Source organism: Aphis gossypii, chromosome 3, assembly GCF_020184175.1.
Source record: "Aphis gossypii isolate Hap1 chromosome 3, ASM2018417v2, whole genome shotgun sequence".
NCBI lineage: Eukaryota > Metazoa > Arthropoda > Insecta > Hemiptera > Aphididae > Aphis > Aphis gossypii.
In genome coordinates this window covers 34,622,735-34,642,334 of record NC_065532.1, presented here as the reverse complement: position 1 = coordinate 34,642,334, position 19,600 = coordinate 34,622,735, and the positions used below count along the sequence as shown (strand labels likewise).

General features: G+C 30.7%; 1 protein-coding gene across 2 annotated transcripts in view; it reads right to left on the bottom strand.

The window, feature by feature from the left end:
- LOC114131259 (RNA-binding protein 24-like) overlaps positions 1 to 19,600 on the bottom strand; it is a 40,605-nt gene that overhangs the window by 6,321 nt on the left and 14,684 nt on the right. For both annotated transcript variants that reach the window (XM_050205043.1, XM_050205044.1), the window contains exon 3: positions 15,082 to 15,139. In XM_050205043.1, coding sequence (XP_050061000.1) covers positions 15,082 to 15,139 — 58 coding nt within the window. The remainder of the gene's footprint in view (positions 1 to 15,081; positions 15,140 to 19,600) is intronic.

The following is a 19,600-nucleotide window of genomic DNA, read 5'->3' as shown; positions in this document are numbered from 1 at the left end:
ACTGAAAAGTTACTTTGAATTAATATTTTTGCATATAATATTCTATTGAAATTGCCTATACTAAACCCTTTTAAAAGCTGGTGTAGTGCGGCCTTTTCAGTATTCATAACGCGTCGTTTCGAGTTTTAGTGTAAGCCCGGGGTTATTTCATCTGTTACACGCGACTGAGATAAAGTCAATTCGGTTATATGATGTGTATTAAACGGTACAGTGTACATATAATATTATATAATCCGTTTAGATATTAAGCGAACCAACGAGACACGTATCAATTTCGCAATGAATGATTAAAAAAAAAAAAAAACAATTCCGAGACCGTTTGGTTTTTTGAATTGGGCAGCGAGTGGCAGAAGTTTTAGTACAAGTTTTTAAAACTTCGCGCAGACTTAAATAAAAGAATGTTTGAGAAATAACGAATTTGATAAATGTACCTACTTATTATAATATATACCTAATATAGACTTTTATGTTACCTAGTGGATTATCTCGGCACAGTTCTATCGGATGTAAAACAAATCAAAAATAGATTTATCAAATAAAAAATAAATATTTAAATTGCTTATCAAAAACGTATAAGTACGTTTCGACGTACCTATATAATATTAAGTGTATAATCTAAAGTTGTGAACATTTTATTCCCGACAAATAATAATTGGCATAGCGTTTTAAAAGTTACTTTGTACTTATTTGACCTAGTCATCCGCGCGTGCAGTTTGAAAACGTACCTATATATAAAATTATAACTTTGTGCTCGTGTTATTATTTATAATTAATCTGGCGCGGCACAATGATGTAGGTACCTGTAAACGACTGTGAATTCAAAAGAGGGGAAGTATTAGTCGTTTACATTAGAGAATGCATGTGTGTAATGTGTTAACTTTTGCTCCTAATTTTTTACGCATGAACGACTCGGTATATCTACTGCCACCTATATTACGCTCGGAGACTAGATAGGAAATGTGCATGCGAACGCATATATTAAAATGTTTTATCGACTGTTATTATAATTTATAAGTCATACATGTTATATTATATATTGTTATAATGTATAAGTTGTAATACTAGGTCGTTTATAAATATGTATTAGCACGCCGTTTTGTTAAAAAATAATATTTAAATATTAACTTATAGTCGAATAATGTCTCGGTTCACGGTCCTGTGTTATATATGTGATTATTTATGTTACTATATCGTTTCAAATGCATATGGGATTTAATATTACTTTTTTTTTTCGCTCTTATCGACTATATAGATTACGTCTTATGATTCTGTCACGAAAATTGTTATGCAGTCGAACTCGTTAGTTTTTGAAAGAAATTTCTTTGGCTGTGCGGCTTAACAATCAGAAATGATCGACCGAAAATTTAATGTAATACAATATCACGCAACTATGTGTTTATGTATGTTTGTTATTATATAGGTACATTTTATATAAAAATGTTTTCGTATAATTTCACGATGAAAAGCATTATAGTAGGCGCACTTAGCCTATGTATTCGTGTAATTGTTGTTCAAGAGCAGAAAACTGTATAAAATATATATCACGATAAATTTTTCGAGTAGGTTTTTGTTTTTGAAAAATAATTTATAGTACCTACTACCATATTAACGAAGTAAAAACATATTAATAATTAATCGCCTAAACGTGCATCCGATTAAATATAAGAAAATAATTCAAACAATTACTTTTTGCAGCATTTTGTTAAATCAATTAAAATTATAATTACCCTTATTTAAATTAAAACGCGATTTAAATGTTATTCCACAGGTTGTTTTGTTATGTGACCTACACAGTGAAATTAAGTTCTTTAGAATGTTATTACGACGAAACACTTTGTGGAATCAATGTTCATCTGAAAAGGTATTACGGGACTTAACAAATACAAACACAGCAAATTGCGTTTCAGTGGCTATAGTAAGTAATATCGATTTTAATTTTATACCCACATAATACATTATACGCGCAGACACGCGTTTGAAGGTGTAGGTAATACGTTTTAAAAAAAAAAAAAAGCATAAAAAAGAACGGCCGTCATTTATGCAATGCGTGTTTGAAATTAATTTTATCTTTTGAACGGAATTTTATTGGTTTAACTTAATACGACTCAAGTCTAAACATAATAAATAATGTCATAGTTGTGTGTAATCTATGAGGGTTTTTTACTATTCAGTCGGTCCGGCATTTAAGTTAATATGAAAAATAATAACGTAATAATATTATATTTAGAAATATGAAGTATCTACACGCATTTGGGACAGGCTTGGGTTTACGTATTTCGATTACACTCTTATTTACCGTATAGGTATTATTTCGTACCGGAAAGTGCATAAAGAATAAAGATAAGTACGAACTACGAGGAAATCGAATTGAAATATATTATTTCACAGTAACATGAATACTGTAAAAATCGTATTATTTGAAGGAATCTGTATTTTATATTTTATTTAACATAATACTATATTAAACTAACATATATTTTATTTGTCGATAATGAGTGTCTACACAGAAAAGTCGTATTCAGTCGTATTTATGACGAATTAATGAAACGGAATACCGTAAATAAGTTATTAAAGGGTTAAAATAACAAAAAACAATATATATACCTATACGAGCATCCTTGTCCCTTAATTTATTAAACCGCGATAAGAATTAATGTCCGATTTACTTTGGCGTAGGTACTTACTGAAAATTTAAAAATAGGATTTCGTGTCTCGTATAATACCTATATATTACTACTTTGTGAAGGAAAAATCTATTCGTTTGTTCGCCTTATAATTTATATTATCGCTATACTTTTTCTCCGGGTTTTAACGATTTATAACAAACAGGTAGATGTAAGCACTGTATAGTGTTTCGTCAGTCGTTGAAGTATGCACTATAATGGCGTAATACATTAATAATCGCGAGTATTTAATTTGTTTAAAAGAAAAACTGCACTCGTCTTAAATAGATACGTCACGGAACGTTTAATGTTACCATCGCGGGGCCGGGCGGCGTTGTACGAGGGCGCAGAAGGGTTTGTAGTGCTTGATGAAGCTCAACGACCCCCTCGCGTATCCGACTGCAGTATAGCAGTGCACGTATTCCGTTATTAATCGTAGTATATGTTTATGGCCTAAAAGTGTGTGTGTGTGTGTGTGTACAATGTACTCGAGATCGTTATTTAGTGTCATGCCATTTTTCCCTATTAAATGTAATATGTATATAGTACCTATAATATACTCTAGAAAATTAAATAACACGTTCAAATAATAATAATAATAGTAATAATCATATCGCGTTTTACGCCGCGTGAACGTTTCCATTTCGATTGCCGCAGTCGTTCGAAATTATTATTGTCATGCGTTTCTATATATTGTTTTATTGTCACAATAAAATAAACCGATGTTATTATTATAATAAATCATCACAGAATGCTGAAGCGGGTAACGTCGACGAAAATGATAATTACGCATTATTATAATAATTTAATGATATAATATAATCGTGCTAATCATTAATTATTATTATTATACATATGGTATACAGAAACTACGCTATACTGCACTGCTAATGAAAACGTTTACTGTGTTAATTCAATACAATATATATATATATAATTATTATATACCACAAAGTTTAAAGAACACAATAATAATAATAATAATAACGAAAATATAAACTGCAATATAGAACAAAATCAACCTAAAGCGTTGTCATATCCGATAATGTATGTATGTAATTGCAGTATAATATTATAATCGTGACTCACAAAAGGCACAGGCAATTAACAATATTGTGGCATAAAAAAAAAAAAAAATCTCCCCGTGATTAAAATAATTCTATATGTACGTAATAATTCGTGTTGTATAATAATAATATAATATAGGTATATGTCAAAGCACAATAATCAATCGATGCTTCATTTCTAAAAAAAAAAAATTAAATTAAAAAAAAAAACAAAATGTAAAACACTGCAAACCAAAAACCCTGCACACCAAACAGGAAATAAATTAAACAACTATTACATATATTATATAATGTGTGTAAACCATGTAATAAAATATATGTATATGAATCAAACAATATAAAATGGTTTAAATGACAAAAATACTGCAAAATATGTAAATTATATTTATTCGTACGTTTTGTTTATAATATATATATATATATATAATTATATTATATTTCACCAAAGCCTACGAAAAGCTCTCACCACAATAGCACGCATAATATAATATACATATATGTTCAAACAACGAGGATCAATGCCAAAATGAGTTTTAAATGAAAAACGTCTTTTTATAATTATCATATATGTATAATGATGAGATAAAACAATAAAACAAATAATAATAACGATGTGATGATGATAATAATGAGCTTATTTGAGAAAGACTTTAACAACGCGTGTGATGGTTATAATTTTAAAATCATTTGAATTATGATCAATTAAATTAATAATAAAAACAATTTGTGCGTTAAAACGACGAAAATTGTTTTCGAAACGAAAATAAAACCGATAGCAGATACACAAATACATAATACAGTTCGTCCGATATGAACTAATGATGATGATGGTTAATGGATGATGATGGATGTGATGTAAGGTAGTAGTTACCTATATAAAACAATAATTATAATATACTCTAAATATATGTATGTAAAGAAAAATAAAAAACAACAAAACCAAATCCCAAAACGAACAACTGAAAACTGTCCGGGACTCAGAAAACGTATATAAAATATATATTTCCACGCGTGCAACTGTCATCAACACTTGGTGGCAAAAACAAAACATGGCAAACAAAGAAAATAATAATAATAATAATAATAATAATAAAAATTATCAAATAAAACCACACGAAACTACACACATATAGTTTATAATATATGTGTCGAACACGTATAAAAAAAATATGTGCGCGATGTATAAAAATTGTATTTAATATTTATTTAATGTCATAATAATTTATAGATATATATACGTTTTTGCCGGGGTCGATCTCTGCGCCGTGACTGCCTCGATATATTATATAGCAACACGGCGTCAATAATCTTGTATATACCGTCCGGTCCTAAACACGCGCAAAACGTTTATGGTTTTTTTTTTTTTTTGACGCTCTCATTTTACACACTCGGTAACACATATACTGTCTGATGTGAATATCTGAAAATCCGACGAGCAACAGATTAGGAACGTAAATAAAAAGGCACACGCACACACATATTATTATCATAATATATTATATGTAGTTTATATTTTTATATATTATTTTATTATGTAGGTTTTACCTATACACACGCCCCCGAGTACATCATAATATAATATAATTATTAAAGAATGTATTACGAGCACGCGATTGACTAACTCGACGAGTTTATGGCCATCGGAGCATACAATAGGACTTATAATGTAAAACAATGTAATAGTGTTCGTATTTGAAATATTAAAAAAAAAAACTTTGTCTCTCTCGCCCGACGCTACAAGTCGTTAATTATATTTATTAAGATATCGTAATTAAAAAAATATATAAATCCTATATTAAATTCTTTGGAAACTTAATTTTTAATTCAGGATTGATGATAAGTATTCACCTTTGTGTAGGTGCTTTAAATTTTAATTCTTTGTAAATGTATATAAAATAAAATACACAAACAAAAAAAAAATTAAATTTTATAGCGATCATAAGAACGCTAAACTAATTTGATTTCTTTTGATTATTCTTACATTTAGTGCACTAAAATATCGGGTTAACAGTGTTAGTATTAATTTTGTTGATTAAAAATGGAAAAATGGATTTATTTAATTTTCAACTTTAAAAGGCTCAATCCCATTACCTTCAGACTTAAACTAACTTTTTATAATTTACACTGTAGAAATATATATTTCGTATTAATCTGGTATTTTCGCCTGTGACTACGAGATTAGTCTAATTATTAACTCGTGCTCGAACGGTAGACATAATGATTAAAAGCTATTTTTTGAATTGTGTCTTAGAATAATCTTCGATTTAAGGTCACGTGGGACTTTAGATTTAAGGCTGTTGTAATTTTATTGTGATATGTATAGTAAATATAGAAGGCAATTTTAAGGATAAAAATGCTTTTTACTTTCTATTTTTTTTTTCTTAATCACTAACGTATTTCTGTTACTAACTGGTACACATCCGAATGATCGTAAATTTAAAATTGTTTTTTGTAAAGAAAATTGTAAATATAAAATCCTCGTGTGTTATCGTTGTCATTTGTATAGTTACAATTATGCTCGTAACGTGATAATTGTGTAAAAAAACAAAAATAAAAATAATATGCGAACTGTAAGTCGATTTCCCGAAAACAAAGAAACTCGTGTGCGACGAGTAAAATTAATTGGCGTTCTAACGCGACCGAGAAAACCATTGCAGCGACAGGATATTTAGTGTTTTTGCAACAAGTGTATCCGCAGCAAACGATATTAACAACAAAACAGCTATACATACATATTACTGAATTTATGTCAATTTTGTTCGCTGAAAAATATTGTGTTTTATTAACAACACGTATACGGTAACTATATTATAATATGACGTGTTCGAGTACCTACACGTGATCCACTCGCACCAAAAGTTATAATTTACGAATTTAGTCGCATTTGTATATTCATAATAATTTTAAAACACATAATATTATATGAAATTATTACGATTGCGGTGATCGTCACTTAATTTTTTTATTTAACATTAATAGAATACGTTATTAAAAAACCTATTTGCAATTGACTGTCACTGGTGGTGTATAATAAATTTGACAAACCATGATTATCGACGACTTTAATAATAAAGGTATTATAAAACTAAAAGACGTTAGTACGAAACGATTGTCGTAAAAGTTGACAATAAATGTATAATTGTATGTTATATTACAGTTGTATGGATTAAATGTTTGTGTATCAATATGTTTGAAATTACTTTAATCAATGTATTATATGAGTATAATAATTAATAAGTGTTGATGTTCGAGTAATCATCATTTATTTTAGCCAACGTTACATCGCTATCGCTGCCGCAGTTATATAATTATTATTACGCTGGTGAATAATTATTGTAGTCATATTTACTAAATTACAACTGAACACGAGTTTTTCGAATAAGTTTTGTTTATTTGATTAAAAGAAACTCTAATAATATAAACGAAAACGTAAGCGTGTATACGAATTGTAAAGGTTTCACACCATAAAAAAAACAGTTTCGCTATTAATAAAATTAATGTAAACTTATCAGTGCGGTCTGGGGAAAATCGTTGTTTCGTGTCCGTTGATCGTGTATATTATTATTCAAAGTTAAAACCAGACGGGTTTTCGCGAAAGAAGAACCTATATCATGTGTGTTTATATTATATGGACGATATGGACAAACGAAATGACAATTAGATCGTGTCAACAGACTATTGGGAACTATCAAAATTTAAAACGTGCAATTTTTTCTTTTTTTTTTTTTTTTTTTAAATAACTATTTTTGATTTTCGTTTAAGTTTAATTATTTTTTTTTTGATAAAACAATATATTATTCTGAATTAGGGTACATTATTATAGGGCTGTGCACTTTGTGGGACCGATAAGCTCGCGTTGGAACGTACAATCATTATTTTCTCATCAAAACGAGATTAAACTAGAAAACAGTGTATTTCATGATGCAATCCTGTAATATCGATAAAATAAAATATGCTCGTGTATTGTAATAAGTTTTTGGATCGCGTACATTTAAAATAGCTGATCTAACGGTGCTGTGGTGCAGGAAGTATAGTTACCGCGTCGCATAGAAAACGCGAAGACTGTGCGCGAAAAGTTGAAACAACGCTGTCAAACACATCGCTAGTAAATTTTTCAAATTACTCGCACAGATCCTTTGTTCGCGCGCACGCACGGGGTCCCTTAACGGGATTTCCGGTGCGTAACAACCCTTCTCCATACACACCATCTACTGGAGTCTCGTCATCGCCGCCACCACCACCACCACCCCCGCACTACTACTACAGGGTATGCATATAAATAGGAAATACTTTATGTATTTAGGTTTCCGTGATTTTTTTTTTTTTTTATTTTAAACCCGACGATAATCTGTCCGTTATCACGTGCGCTGAACATTTGCCGATAGGTAAATCCATATTCTATAAATCGAACGCGGTAAAGACGATAAACTAACACGAGGAAACGATCACTGCGATCGAGTTGGATCTCGAGCGATGTATGATAAATAATTATTATTATCCGATCACACACACACACACACGTCCGCGATATTGACATGCGATTTTAACGACTGTAATTAATTTAGGCACACGAGCATAGACAAACACCTGCAGCAACGGTTCACTCACGCGGGAGTCGAGCGTCGTTCGGGTGCGAAATCGGCACGCGCGTGGAACTCGCGCGCGAGTCGTAACGAACGGACAGGATCGGAGGGGACGCGAAGGGAACGGCGCGGTGGCGGGTTTAATTTAAATTTCACCCTCCGAGCCGCCCGTCACCACTTCGTCGTGTAGTAGTTTTACGCGCGTATATAGTAACCGGTCGCGTATTACTACGTGTGTACACACGCGCCGCACTACGTAGTAAAGAGGTGTGCTCACGGTGCAACGGGTGGGGCGGTTTCGGTGCGGCGAAGGTTCAGTGAGCGGTGGCAGCGGATCCTCACAAAAGCCCGGGGATAATGACGACCGGGTTGCGGTGGCGGGCGGGGTTGTCGAACTGCAAAGAGAGAGAGAGGGTGAGAGAAGGAGAGAGAGAGGGTGAGAGAGGGTGAGAGAGAGAGAGAGAGAGACCGAGCGAGGAGAGGAGACGGGGAGATGTGGGAGGAGAAGAAGAAGAAAGAAGAAGCGGTGGTGAATGAGCCCCGGAGGGAGGGAGCGACAAAGGGGTCGTGTGCCGACGGCAAGGTGCGGCGGCGGAGGGGGGGACTTTGCAGCGGCGAACGTGCGCGTCCCGGGCAAAAGGGCCCAGGGATTCGAGCGAAAGTGTTTACGACACGGGGTAGGTTGGGGCGTAACGATGCCGGCGGCGGGGTGAAGAGGTTGAAACGGAAAATGGGGTTGCACCGAGCGCACACGCGCGCACACATACACACTGATCGATGGTGGTGACCGGCGGGAGCGCGCGAGGGTGAGCGACGGGGGCCGGAGCTTGTTTCGGACGGGGTAGAAGGGCTAAAACCGGAGGAGGGTATGGATGACTCAAAACACGGTCGGATGACTCATCGCGCGCACGACCCCCTCAACCCCTCCATCGTTTATAATACCGTCCCATTGCACGTGGCGTACACATATATGTATAGAAGAGCGGGAGAGAGAGAGAACGAGAGAGAGAGAGAGTGAGAGAGAGAGAGAGATACGCGTGTTCCTTTTTTCTTTTCTTTCTACTACTCTTTTTAAGCACTTAGAAAGAAGGGGATGTCCTCATGCAAAAACGTGCGAGCCGACTTATAACTATTTTTTTTTTTATTTTATATTTGATACGAATTATCATAAACGAAGGCTCTCCACGGTGAGAGATAATAATAATAATAATAATAATGATATTATGTAATTTTTTATTTCTTTATAATATAGATAAAAAACAGGTGCAGCAATAATATTATAATGATATGTTTAACTGGCGCGTGACTGTGATCAAAAGATTGAAACGTTTCTAGGAAAAGATATCCGTAAGTAGAACTTAAATTGAAAATAAAAGTTGTATTAAGAGGTACTTTAGCTAATTGATCGTGAAAAAAAAATCACTGTAGGCGGTTGTTATAAATTATGGGGAAAATATACACGTACATTAAAAACTGAACTCTTACGAGATAAAACAATAAAACTTCCGCACTTTTCTTTACAATCATATGTTTTTTTTTTCAAAAAATTAACTATAATTATAATGTTATCTACATTTTAAACCCGTACATCGACTTGAATATTTTTTAAGATCTTTTTATTATTAAAAACTCTCTAATTTTCAACACGTTTATTCGGGGTACAACATGGTGGTGGCGGAGACTGTTTGACGACAATTTGTTGCACGCGTCGCCGCCGCCAACGTTGTTTCACTTTCGACGCAAAATGGTTAGCGTGCACAAAATACCGAATGCAGCTGCAAAGTAAAAAAACAAAAATTGTAACAGTAAGCCTACGGCTGGGCTGGCTCGAAATTATCGTACGCGAACGGGCAAGCGAGCGTCTTCTTCACTTGCTACCCATCACCTCCGATTAATAACGTCGTGTTTCGCGCTCGACGGAGAGTGACTAATTTTTAAAGCTAAGGTACATTTACTGCTCTAAAGTTGGCCCATGGCAGTCGTGAAGTTTATAATACACTATAAAAATATTATATTTTACGTGCAAATGAGCTAAGAGGAAATCACACGACTACACGATGGTTTAATAATATAATATTATCTTCAACAGAGTAGGTATTTGAATATCTGTTTTATGTGACGCTGACTTTGAACCGAGTTCTAGATAAAAAAAAAACGCTCTATAAATAATTATATATATATAGTAAATGTTTGACTCACAAAATACGTGTTTACTTATCCTATCTCATACAAGTCGTGCCATCTTATAATAACAGATATATGATCTTATTTTTGGAATTTAATAATTATATTTGTTTTGTACCTCAAAATGGACTTAGATTAATTTATTAATTATACTAGTATACTGTCCATGTTCAATGTCAAATGTTTTATCGATGAATATAAATTTAATAATGCTTACTTTTACTAGTAAACCGACAAAATGTAATGGATCAAAATTCGCTATCTATATTTTATACACAATAGTTATTTAATTGAGATTTGTCCAAGGACTAAAAGTAGATAATATATAAATTGTTTGAAATATTTTAAGAACATTCACCTTTTAATTTTTATATTTATTATATTATGTAGTAATTGATGTGAATTATAATTAACATTTTTAATAGCTAATTTTTTTTTATATAAATCAGTTGTGTAATATAAATATGTGTATCTAAATCAAAATTTAAAATCAAATTACTGTATAAATATATAAAAACGTCATAACGTTTTTTTACACATTTATTAACGTGGGCTATAATTTAAGTAATATTAAAATTTATAATCATTATTTTCGTAATTTTATCAATTATCTAAATATTATTTAATAAACACATAATTATTACACATTGTCAGTTGTTACAATGTGTTATTGTACGCTCTAAATTTTTTCATTTGTTTAGTAAAAATATGGTTTTTGTGTGTTTCATCTGTCACGTTTTGGTCTGAAATTTGGCGTTACAAATGAATAGTGCTGCTTACAGTTTAAAGTTATATTTTTTAAAACTCAATTGTCATTGTTTGAAACAGTGTTACCAAATACAACAAACTTTGTTATTTGTAAAAGTAAAATACTAGAATAATGTATATTTTTTCAAATTTGATTATAACTAGCGGAAAGCACATAATGGTTATTTAATTACTAAAGTCATGTAATATATTCTCATTTACATTTTTATAAAGTAGGCATGGTATTAATATTATTTTGTAGGAATATTAAATTATACATTACGAATATTCTAAACAGTATTTTATTGAGTATTATACTATTTATGTTGTTATTAATTGTAATTATATTTAAGTACCTGCCTATAAAAAATACAAACACGAAATAATTGAGCAATTAAAATGATTATTTATATGTTTTAACGTAATTTAAAATTAACTCATAATTTGTACACATTAGTTTAAAATAGTTAATCGAAACAATATCGTGCATTAATTTATTCATATTACATTTTTTTCCCCGTATGAGGTTGTATTAACGTCATAGGCTATGACATATATGTATTATATGAAAAAAAGAACGACAGCAAATACTTTAGATGTATCTAACAGATTAAATAAAAGTTGTGTTGTTGGGGTGACGCAGAAAAATGATTATGATAATATTTTGGAAATATACCTAATTTAAATTTGAAAACCAATTATTATTACTCGAGGTGTAAATAAAGCGAATCGTTTTATTACTTTAACTTTAGATCGATAAAGAGTAATCGAATAATTATTGTTTCGGAGCTTTTGTATACGAAACGGATTTAAATTACGTATATATATACTGGAAATTAATTGAAAATGAGGTAATACTATATAATATTATAGTAAATATGTATGCGTATAAAATGATTAAAAATATACTTTTCTTTTGTTTCGGATTGTTATTGTACGAGTTTTGATGATATTATATGAAATACAGTAGTTCTAAAATCAGTTCATTACACGATTTTTGAGTTTTATTCATTATTTTCGTTTTTTAATAAATATAGATATAAATCCTATAACCACCACGTGCAGCCTTTTCAGAATCGGTTATGTGCAGAGAAGCAGCGGTAGTCGAACACCTGCGGATTTTTGGGGTTATGTTTTATTGCACTTAATTTTGCTAAATTAATTTCTCTCCAATTTTGTTGCCCGGCGGGACCGAAACCGCAAGCAAAACATTATACGATTTATTGTGATGACACATGCATTCATCGTGATTGATATACCTACGCGTATAGTAACTATACGACTACTAATTAAAATGCATTTAAAATATGCATCTCAAAGTAAGTTGCCGTTCGCGAGACGAAATCTTCATGTTCTAAACGTGATATTAATTTGCAGTCAATAGGTAACCATGCGCAAAGGGGTAAATTTATACACGTGATCGTATCTCTTCGTGTGTACAATCACATACTAGACGTGTCTAGTTTATATCGAATCATACAAATATCTGTTATTGACGAGAAAAACGCGATGGCAAAACATTTTGCAATGAAGTTACCCCCGTGTGCACAGAGTGGTTGCGTATTATTACGGTATATAGCTGCAGCAGCGTGCGATGTCATTGTCGGCGCGCTCGTGCAGTGCGAAGGGGAGTTCCAAAAAAACTTTCGACGGTATAATATAAAAATATAGGTATACTCTCTACGGCAGGGGTGGACTGCTGTGGTGATTCGTGTAAACCTCAATAGTGCGTGTTTCATTGTTTTCTATTTTCGTGTCCGACCCGGTCGCGTTTTGGATCCCCTCATCGTATATTATATATGAACGCCAAAAGCATAAATTTACACATATACGAATGTAAAATAAAAAACGAAATAAAAATATAATTATATGGATTCCACGTGTATCCCTATTGCTAATAACGTGACGACATAATGATATTATAACACTATATATAGGTACTACATATACACATTATAATAATATATAAATGTGAACAAAATAATAATAATATGTGTGTGCGGGCGGTGACAATCGTTTGCGAACCTATATACGTATAGACATTTAAACTGCAAATTGATAGACCATTGGCGCACACAAACAATAATATTTTATACTTAAATCATGAATATATATATATGATATCGTATAATGATAAGAACGTTTTATTCATTATTTAATAAATAATGACAAACAAATTACACGTGTAAAATTATGGAACATAAATCTTTAAAAAATATTTTCGGTTCTTTAGTTGGATAACATTACATACTATTTTAAGTCATTCAGTATAAGAAAATAATAATTATAATTATAATGAAAAATATAATGTATTGAAGGTATTAATAATAACCACATACTATAGTATTTAATACAAATTATAATTTAAAATCACGGTTATAAATTTAAATCAATTTCATTGATATTTGTTTAATATATTCACATAAATGTACAAATAGATTTGTTATATTTGTCGATATTTATGCGGAACAAACGGTCTATCAATTTTTGCAGGTAAGATTTTTAAAATATGCCATGATATTTAAAAAAATTAATACGCAAACGGTGTTTAAAATTACAAGTAAAAATTCAAATTGAGCGCAAATGGTTTAACGCAGACGGTCGAAAGTTTTTCGCTCGTTAAAATATACTTGAGATACGTGCTAAAGGCATGTAGTTTATACAGAGAAAATTGCAATATTGCACATCGTCGAGACATATATATTATTATATCTTTGAAAACTATACGCGCCTTTTCACCGGAAACTTTCAATCGGCTGTACGAATAAATAAATTTGCATTGAGAGAGAAAAACGACGTTTTTGAAACTAAAAAAAGTTTGCTCGTTTGTATTTTGACAAAATATGTCGCGCATACAGTTCTTTCTTTTTTTCACGTACCTATATAATATGTTCAATATATTGCAGAACGAATTTTACTATATTTATTATATCGACAAAATGATGTGCTAACTACGCAATCCACAAATTATCGTATAAATTAGTTTCAAAACAAAAGATCACACATCAAACACACGTTCAAAATGTCCAAAAATTAAAAAAAAATTAAATAAAAAATAAAACAAAAATTACTCAATATTTGAAACGTTTGCAGGTTTTATTATTATTATTATTATTTTTTTTTTTAGAATTGCAAACCACTCAAGCCTCACTAAAAACCTCCAAACTCGGAAACTTTTTTTTTAATATAATTTACTTGAATATATATTGTATATACTGGTTTCTCATTTCGTTTCATCCGCAGAGAACATCAGCTACTCCTAATCAGGTTCCACAAACCCATAACGGAGCCTGTAAATAATAACTTCTGACCAATCGTATTTTTTAAATGGTGTTAAATAAAGCCTATATTATAATTGTGCACCTACTAGAACAACGCTATTGTTTTTAATATTATATAGTTGTGTATTTAGGTATCAAGTATAATACTTATCGTTAAACGATTATACAAAAATAAATAAAACTCGACCAAAAGCATATAAACACCGTCATTACATATAAATTTGAATTTGAGCCAAATTCTATTTCTTTAACTAAACATGATAATAATGTTTGATTGGGATCAGGCCAAACCCAGATATATTGTAATATAGTTATTAAGAAAACTGATAATTTTGAAAAGTATTAAATAATTTTCATCATTTTTTGTTCTATTATAGCAATAATATGGTATATTATGTTCTTATTTTTGTAAGCCAAAATTTCTGTTATGTTTTATCTCTAACCTTTAATGAATGTTATACAATATATTATATTTTTTTAAATATGTATATTAGAGTAAACATAAAATAAATAAACAATTGTGCAAAAGCATATGAAAAAAATGAAATTGACTTACCCAAATTGGCTAGGTATCACAGCAGAGTATCCAGCTCTTATACTTGGAAAAGCAAACGCTGAAAAACACAAAAACATACTTGCTATATTATATATTTTAATCACTTAAAAATACTTTTCATCATCATTATATAAATACCCTACATTACACTACCAGCTTGTTACCAACTTACTCTAAGTTTTTACCATCATTTAATTTATACATATAATATGGTTAATATATAAGAACAAAGAAACTCTAATAAATTATACCCCAAAAAGAGAAACCTTATTTATTTGACACATACGTAGGGATTGGTTACGCATAAAGGCTGAGGAGGCTTATAAAATTATATGATAATGAGCGATTTAAAGCTTATTTTTTATAAACTTTTTAATTGATACACGCACAAATATAAGAGGAGCGCTGCAGTCACACGAGGTATATTTCATTAAAATTAATGATATTTAATTGTTTTTTCTTCAAATAAATACACTGAATATCTTCAATACAATATACTAGTACAACACTACAACATATATATATTTTTTAATGTTTAATTGTTGTAATACCCATAACTGTTCACAAAGAAAGCAATTAAAAATAAATGTCGAATTTGTTATTATATAGGCAGATACAAACAATTAGTGCAATCATATTAAAATCATAATATTTTAAATTAAAACTAAATTTACACTTCTTTATTTAATTTTTTAATAAGCATAATGTTGCTGCCTATTTTGAACGCTTTTGATGTGAAATGAGAAATACTAAGAGCGGTTTTGTTATACTTAGTATGTGACAGGCAGATTTAACAGATGTTACACCGACAGCACCCTCTTAATTATCACTAATGTACCTTTACTCGTTATCTTCATTCCAGTCAAAAGTATTTTAATTTATATTCTATTTATTAGCATGGTTACCTGAACTTACTTCTAAAAATTATAAATATTTTAAGAAACTAAAAAATATTCATCAGTTAATTTTGAAAAATATGAACATTTTGATCAGCTTATTGATAAACGTTATACTAAATTGATATAGGTGTACATAATATTACAACCATTATTAAAAATGTTAGAACGTGCGAATAACTAGAAATAACTAAAAATTATGAAAATTTCAGTTATTAAATAAAAATAAGTTTTTCAAAATTGATAGTTAGTATAAGTACATGAATTATTTTTGATTCCTTAAATTGCGTAATCGTTCACAGGTCCACGTTTATTGCTAATAAAGTATGGAGAATACCTATGTATGCTGCAGGACGAAACTATATATACGTATATCTACCATGAATCATGAATGGCTTCTGCTGTGATTTTGCTAAGCTAGGGTTTAAAAACCGTTTCGTTGTTTAATGTTAGGAATACACAGTATACATTGTATAAAATATTTATAAAATCGCGTCTACAAAGGAATCATATACATTATTACGATAATCAAATACCTATGTATATTGTATTTGCATATTTTATATTTTGTCAAGTTATTGGTTTTAACGGCTAGGAACCTTCTAATTAACGTGACGTTATTAAGTGCGTTAAATTAGTAATTACTATAGTACTCATAATAATTGGTCATAATATTATTATGTGTAAAATAACGTAATATCAAACTCACGCTGTTTCAAGTATAATTAATACTATAAAAATTTCAAAGAAATAACTTTTTGGTTTGTCGAATATAATATTATTTAAACACCAGTAGCTTTGATCACAGCGGTTCTAATGGAACTACATTTTAGATATATTATAATAAAAATTAAAGATATTAATGAGTAATTATTATATATAAATCATAATATATTGAAGAATTTTAAGGACGTATAAAAGAGGAAACAACAACTGAAGCACGTGTGAGTTGAGTATATTTGGCAGCGGCTGTACATACTATAGTACCTACAATAGGCCGCCGATGTGACCTGTCGGAAAGTCGGTAAATACCTATATATACTTACAAGTATGGCCGCCGACCGCGTATCGTAACGGCGTATTAATAATTTAATGGTGGTCGTACGCTGGGCATAAATACTATAAAGTACTGTTGACAAAAAAAAAAAAAAAAAAAATAACGCCGACTGTAAAAATAACCGAAAACTGTTGCCAAATTCTGTTCGGGGACTCTGGAATGACGCGCAGTGTTATTTCTGGGGATATGAAAATCGAGCGCGGAGACGAATAATTTTTGACACGGTAAAAATTACAGTCACACGAAAACATTCCGAGCATTATACGCGTTTATTATATTTTTTAATAGCAACAATAATAGCAGTGAAATACGCGATATTTTGTTCATAAAGTTTGGTACGTGAATAATATAACCTCGAAACCGTCGACGTTTATAAATATGTATGCGCACACATTACACCGCTGTTACAAAGCTATATATTATCGTCTATAAATGGATTATATGCGTACAGGCAAATACAAGTACCTAGTCAAATTTTCGTTTTTAAATAAGTAGGACAAGACAATCGATAGGTTTTTAGTTTAATAGCGTGTACGTATAAACTCTAAGTCTGTAGTCTGTACGTATATGTACAATATACATAATACATAATAATAGTATACATATTTATATTATGTGAGTGTATAGGACGATGGACAGCAACAGAGCGCGTAATATTATTGTAATTTGCTGCAGTGGCATCCGATTCCATTTTGTTTTAACTTTTAATTTATTAATAGCGAAGGCCAAGGAGACAAACGTCGTACGCGCCAGACATACATGTGCTAAACACTCTTCTTCGATAAAAATCCTTATATCTCGTCGTATAATATATATATATAGAGGTATACAATTAACTTAATTACTCGCCATTACTACTAACAGTGTTGCACGTATGAAAAGTTGACCTATACACCCTCGTATTAGTGTGATTCTCCGAAAAAATTGAAAATAAATTGGATAGTAAGACTGTAAATGCAATTTTGAAAAATCGGAAAATAAAAACAAAATTTCTAGTGTAAAATGCGAATGCGTGTATTATAATGCGTGCACTGTCCCATTGACAGGATTTGAAATAGTGTGTTATTTTTTTATATTTGATCAGAGAACGAAAAAAAAAATTGAATTTTCTTGTATAAGATTATTATAATTTTATTATATGGATGTGTTCAGGGCAAATACCAATAATTTCACTTGTGCAAACATCGCAGATTTTATTTTATTCCTTAATTATAATCCTTTGCACTCGGGTATAATTTAAATGTTTAATAAATAAATAAATATACGATAAGTATAATATTCTGTAATATTTGTATTACTGCGGATACGAAAAATCTTCAAACGTTCAGTATAGTGTACGTACGCGTTGGCTATACAGACGAACGCTCGGTTTAAATATAGACATATTTTTTAACTGCGTGGAAATACATTATAAGGTAGGTGTCAGTTGTCACATGGTGCAGGCCGATGTTTCTTATACGGCGCGTTTCTTGAAATAAACTAGGTCCTAAATAAATTGGACATCGCTCAAGTGGCTCAGGTGAACCGTTCTAGAAGTCGCATCTATAGGATGGACTGACACGAACGCCGGAAATTTAATAGAACGACGAAGCGTCTAGTTATAGAAAATAACATATTATACGTAGACGAGAACGCATCGTACAGTACTGTGCGAGAGGAAAGCATGTCCTGAAGGACATAATATTTCATGCGACTATGGAAGAAATCAGTCGTTTGAACAGACGGTGTTGCTAGATTGGAAAAAAGTGTTTTGTTGTAGTGTATATTATAGTATTGCCGTATTGGTATACAGAGTTTTTGTCTAAAGTAATTGTATTATTGTTCAATTTATTATCAAAGACACTATAATGTCTATAACTGTTCGTTGTTGCTCGATTGTTAAAATTGATAAAAAAAAAAATCAATACCTATGCTTTTATCGGGTAGAATTATTGAAACTTACAACGTACAAAAGTAATATTTTTTTAGTACATCATTTTCAGTGGTAACTTAATGACATTTTAGTACAATGTATATACCTACCTAATACCTACCTATACTTTTGAAAGATTATATAGTATTTTTTTATGTCAGTTACATACTACAATGAGCACACACTAGTACAACATAAGGACTTGTGTGATATATAACAAGTAACGTTTTTACACTTATATTAAACACAATTATTGTCAATTATCATAATATACGAACGATATTATTAGTCAATGATAGCCGATAGGAATAGTTACTTAATGCTTTCAGTTTTTTTTACTTTGGTATTGACCTTTGACTACATTTGATTTCATGATATTATATAACATTATATCATATTATTATGTTTTTATAATAAATTCGAATGTTGTATATTAATAGTTAGTTTAGTAATCATTAATATAAATATTAGTATCACAGTAAAATGTTTTCTAACTTCTGAGTTACCGATTATCTAAGTATTTTTTAAGAGTCGAATAAATAATGCACGTGTTAAAACGTTTAGAAAGTTTTAAATATTTATTTTACGGAAATGGTGCACGTAATTACGCAAATGATTAAAATCGAACAAATTAATATTTTAAACTGTTTTTAA